The 6,000-nt window shown below is 37.4% G+C and overlaps 1 protein-coding gene across 1 annotated transcript in view; it reads right to left on the reverse strand.

The window, feature by feature from the left end:
* Window positions 1-3,542, reverse strand: part of ANXA10 (annexin A10) — a 66,470-nt gene extending 62,928 nt beyond the window's left edge. Inside the window, exon 1 of the mRNA XM_032633924.1 lies at window positions 3,367-3,542. Within this exon, the coding sequence (XP_032489815.1) occupies window positions 3,367-3,384 (18 nt within the window). The 5' untranslated portion in view covers window positions 3,385-3,542. The remainder of the gene's footprint in view (window positions 1-3,366) is intronic.
* Between the last annotated feature and the right edge of the window lie 2,458 nt (window positions 3,543-6,000).

Here is a 6,000-nt window from a genome sequence, read left to right on the forward strand (position 1 = left end):
TCCTGAAGTTTAGTAGAGACTCAGGAAATTTTAATAGTTTCTCTCTACGTAATAGAGAATGTTCATTCACGTTCTGAATATGCATTCCATATGTTATACTGCTTGTGACACACCTCTGTGTAACTTTTTTCTGTTAATAAATACGGTAGAAATAGGAAAGCTGTCAAAAGAAAAGGAAAAGGCATAGGACTAAAGTCTCCTTAGAGGCATAAAGGAAGGGTGTAACCCAATAAAGAAATCTATAGTAAATATAATGCTTCTGTACAAAAAAAGGGGGGGATCAGTTGATGACAAAACAGGACAACGGCAGCCAGCAGTTTCTCTAGAAGAATCAGGGCAATATATTTGGAAGAGGCAGTATATTTTAGTGGACAAGAAGAGCTTGAGTTACAATGACAGAGTGATACCTGGTTTAGATCCTGGCTTGGGCAAGTTTTTTTTTAACACTGCAGTGAAATTTCCTCCGCTCCAAGAAGTAAATTATAATAACATCTTCCTGAAGGGGGATTCATATCTGGCTAATAAAGAAATCAAAACAATTCCAGGGCTTCCCTGGTGGCGCAGTGGTTGAGAATCTGCCTGCCAATGGAGGGGACACGGGTTCGAGCCCTGGTCTGGGAGGATCCCACATGCCGCGGAGCAACTGGGCCCGTGAGCCACAACTACTGAGCCTGCGCGTCTGGAGCCTGTGCTCCTCAACGAGAGAGGCCGCGATAGTGAGAGGCCCGCGCACCGCGATGAAGGGTGGCCGCCGCTCGCCGCAACTAGAGAAAGCCCTCGCACGGAAACGAAGACCCAACACAGCAAAAATAAATGAATTAATTAATAAACTCCTACCCCCAACATCTTCTTAAAAAAAAAATTCCAGGCTTGCCAAAATCCTTTAATTAAGTCTTGCTTTCAATAGACAGTTTTACAGCTAAGCACATAGTAAAATACTTGCGTGCGTCAAGGGTAAATTTACCATCCCAGTGTAACTAACTCAAATTACCTTAATCATCGAGGATCATCTAACTCCATAATTCTAGAAAGTAATTTTAAAGGAGTGCATATGCTTATTTCTTATAGAAATATAACTACCTTTCTATAATTCTTGCCTCTTGCTTGATTTATATTTAAATTTTCTGTATTTTGTAACTGACATAACACATCACTTTGGTGTTCTCAAAAATAGTCATGCATTTATACGAAGGGGGTAAATTCAGACGTCATGTATACTGAATTAGAACTGCAGAGCAGAGGGGCTGGGAGTCTGCTTTTAAGAAGCCACCCAGTCAATAATTATCTGCACTGTGATATGAGGACTTCTGCTTTCCTGCCCATGGAAGAGCTTATCTTTTGCTTAAGGACGCCAGACCCAGAATGCAGATTAAACAGACGAACTTAACCTCAAATATTGGTCTCTTTAATACCAAATTTTTACGAATTGGACCATATATCTTAAGAATATAAATCATTGCTCTAAAATATAATAATATTGATGATGTAAAACAATTTTATCATCAAAACTTGCTGAGATAATACATAAAACCTAACATCTGGCCCTGAAATAGCTGATCAAAATACTTAAAGTGAGGGCTTCCCTGGTGGTGCAGTGGTTGAAAGTCTGCCTGCCGATGCAGGGGACACGGGTTCGTGCCCCGGTCCCGGAGGATCCCACATGCCGCAAAGCGGCTGGGCCCGTGAGCCATGGCCGCTGAGCCTGCGCGTCCGGAGCCTGTGCTCCGCGACGGGAGAGGCCACAACAGTGAGAAGCCCACGTACCGCAAAAAAAAAAAAAAAAAAAACTTAAAGTGAATTTTCAGGTTTGCTCCAATCCAGCTTTTTAATCTCTGATTTTTTTTCTTTTTTAATCTCCGGTATTCTTTATCTGTTCCAGAAGCATGGCAAATTATTGCATTTCTTTGTTTTGTTTTGTTTTGTTTTGCGTTATGCGGGCCTCTCACTGTTGTGGCCTCTCCCATTGCGGAGCACAGGCTCCGGACGCGCAGGCTCAGTGGCCATGGCTCACGGGCCTAGCCGCTCCGCGGCATGTGGGGTCTTCCTGGACCGGGGCACGAACCCGTGTTCCCTGCATCGGCAGGCGGACTCTCAACCACTGCGCCACCAGGGAAGCCCCAAATTATTGCATTTCTTTAAAAGCTTGTTATCATTGGTAACTTTTAATAATCCCTGAAATATAATTTAAATATTCTATAAATGTTTATTTTGATAATTGGCATATGAATGTTAATATAAAAACCACACAGAATATAGTATTAATTACTTCCAAATATTTGTACTAGAATGAATAGAAAGGGAGAAAATTTCTATTCATTCAAGTACAATTATTTGGAAGTAATAGTTGGGAGAAAGCAACCTGATTTTTACAAACTAAATCATTTACTGTACTGGCCTAAATTACCTAATGACTTTTATTTCTGTGGTGAAATGTAACTGCCTCACAATTAATAAGACAAAAAAGTAAGTTTCAACTAAAAATGAGATCCTGAAATCTCAAGATAAAATTAAGATTCTTGAGCCAACAGTGATGGAAAGTGGCCGTATTTTAGGTACTCCTTCAATATTTGAGAAACAATATAAGTAAATAAAATTTTCTAGGAATTAATACTTCGTAAATGAGTAAATAACATTATTTTTGTGCCAAAGTTTAACCAAATAGTTATGCTGTATTTTTTGCATAAAATTTTTGCATTAAAAATGAAAGGCTTCCTGAAAGCATTATTTCATAATACAGATTTCTAAAACATCATCATCAACACACAACACATTTATGTGTAATTTCCAAGAGCACGTGAAATGGATATCTTTTCAAACAGTGTATATTTAGATAACTCAGTGTCTATGTAGGCTCTTCCAAAGTTCGTGGACCATTAGAGCAATTGGGTCAAAATGATTCGGACAAGGAAGAAAAATAAAATGACTAAACTGAGTTTTGCATTTGCTTAAATTCAGCAGATAATTAGTCAAAAATGAACTGTACTTTCTGAAGATATCATGGATTTAAAATAAAAATTAACAATCACGTTTATTTTTAGTTCGTTATAGAAAATAAATATGGAGACAAAAACATCTTGTTATAACTTCAGTTAGAATTCTGAGTCAGGTTACTTAAGAAAGTAGGCATCACTAAATTGCCTCTAGAGAACAATACATTACTTCAAAATTAGCACGAATTTGACATTTAATAGTATTAACTTTGTTTAATGGTTACACTGAGCATCTACTAATTAAAACTTTAATGAAGATAAATTAGAACACCAATATTTCCTATTGAAAATGTCAAGTCCTGCAAATGAAATTTTATAGACAAGGTTCAAATCTCAAAGGACTGGAAAGTTTTACAGAAATAGCCATTATACTTACATAGTCTCCACAGAACATTTTGCTGTTAGTGGTTAAGTTCAGAGCAGTTCAGAAGGTCTTTGGTGTGTGGTCAGATGAAGAGACTTGTTTCACTGTGTCGCTAGAACAAAGTGAAGTTCACTGTTCAATCCAATTTAAATATGTTCACTGTCCACCTCAGTTTCTCAGGCAAGAAAGTGAAGGGTCAGTTCTGGACACAGCAGGTCTCAAGACACAGCATTTATACTTAGCTAACAGTCACAGGTGAGTAGGCAGAATCTGTGTACAAAACAAATAGAACCAGTAGCCTAGCCCCTGGCCCCATGTTGATACAAGAAACGTAAATTAGCGAACCAATGAAAGAAGTGTAATCTTTTGAGAAGGCTGATGACTCATTATGGAAAGTAGGTTGATTAACCACGAAGTTAATGATTTATTTTCTGCTTTATCGTTTTTTTTTTTTTTTTTTTTTTAATTTTTTTTATTTATTTATTTTTATTTTTGGCTGTGTTGGGTCTTCGTTTCTGTGCGAGGGCTTTCTCTAATTGCAGCAAGCGGGGGCCACTCTTCATCGCCGTGCGCGGGCCTTTCACTGTCACCGTTTCTCTTGTTGCGGGGCACAGGCTCCAGACACGCAGGCTCGGTAGTTGTGGCTCACGGGCCTAGTTGCTCCGCGGCATGTGGGATCTTCCCAGACCAGGGTTCGAACCCGTGTCCCCTGCATTGGCAGGCAGATTCTCAACCACTGCGCCACCAGGGAAGCCCTGCTTTATCGTTTTTTAACACCCAGACTCTTTCAGGTACTCAAGCCCCTAGCTTCATGCTTGAAGTTGGTGGATTTTATGTGCATCTATACCATTCTCTAAATTCTCTAAATGTTTTGAACTATTATGTATCCCGTCATATGGTAAAAAATAATTGATTTAGGACAGAATTGATTACCCAGCAGGGAAAGTCTTTGGAGAAGTCATATATGCACCATGATTTTCACACTTTCATATATATATTATTTTAATATTTAACTTTATTACTTTTTTTTTTTTTTTTTTGCGGTACGCAGGCCTCTCACTGCTGTGGCCTCTCCCGTCGCGGAGCACAGGCTCCGGACGCGCAGGCTCAGCGGCCATGGCTCACAGGCCCAGCCGCTCCGCGGCATGTGGGATCTTCCCGGACCGGGGCACGAACCCGCGTCCCCTGCATCGGCAGGCGGACTCTCAACCACTGCGCCCCCAGGGAAGCCCTAACTTTATTACTTTTTAAGGAAACAAAATTTTAAAATACCTTCAACACCCATATATTGTTAGGAAATAGCTATAATCATAAGTTTCATACATTATTCCAAAAATCACACAATAAATGTGTATTATATCATTTTACTGCTACTTGCCATTTAGGGAACAATACAGTGTTCATTTAGTCTGTAAAAATTTTTAAAGATTTTGAAGACAAATTAGGGATAAATAATTCTTGGTTGAAAGAACAGAGAATTTTAAGTATTAACTGGTCATGCATTAACTCTAGGACCACTTTCCCCCAAATAAATCTGATGTTAAACTATGAAAAAATCATTAAGCAGGATGTTTTCATTTAATATATATATTATGAACAGAAAAATGTTTGATTTCTGCAGAGTTCAATTTATAATAGAATATGATTAACTTAATAATATACTTAGTACTATGAAATATGTAAAGAAGCACGCCTGCTTTCAAGGAAGTTAAAATCTAGTAAGTCATACTACGTACATGTATGTATGTGTACGCACATCTGTATTTGTGTCTGGATTTGGTTCTTGTGTTTTTTCTGTGTAGATTTAGAGAGCATATGGTAATTACTAAATGATAGTTAGATGTATAGGATTCAGAATTTTAAAACAAATTTATGATTATTTTCAAAGGTTGTGTGATTTATGGCTTTAATTATATAGACTCAGTGTGACAATGTGAAATAAAAATTGTCAAAAAATTTGAAGCAAACATATGTTCTTCAAATATCAGGTAATTGAGAGAAAAGAGATTTGATAATATTCCCTAATTTCCTGCCAAACAATTATTACTTACTGTTTATTTTTATTCATCATTATTTTATGATTTAGCTTTTTTTTAAAAAAAATATATGCAGTTTATAATGTCTGGGATTTGTTTTATAATAGTTCCTGCAAATAAAGGTTTGGGAGATATTAATCCAGTATGGAAAAATCTTGAAAACTGTTCAGAAGATAGAAGTCCATTAGATAATTCTATTTTTTATGCATTTGAACATTTTCATAGTAAAATTTTAAACATTTTGCATTTATTTACTCATATTTAACTATGCTTTGAGTATCTGCTGTATGAAAAGTAATAAATGCTAACAATACTTGAGCTTTCACTCTCTATGAGACACTGTTTCACTTGAATTTACTTGTATAAATAAATTTCTCACAACAACTCTACGGGCTAGGTACTATTATCACCCGTGTTTTAATGGGGAGAACACTGAGGTACTGTGTAGTCACAAAATGTGCCAAAGATCACACTCTAAAAAAAGAGTAGAAATTTCAGCCTTGACAGTCCAGTGTCAGGACTTATAACCTCAGTCTCTATGCTGTTCGGGTACTCTGTGAACCTCAGTCTCTGTGCTGTGTAGGTACTCTGAGAATAAAGCAAGACAACT

This window comes from Phocoena sinus, chromosome 6 (assembly GCF_008692025.1).
Source record: "Phocoena sinus isolate mPhoSin1 chromosome 6, mPhoSin1.pri, whole genome shotgun sequence".
Lineage (NCBI taxonomy): Eukaryota > Metazoa > Chordata > Mammalia > Artiodactyla > Phocoenidae > Phocoena > Phocoena sinus.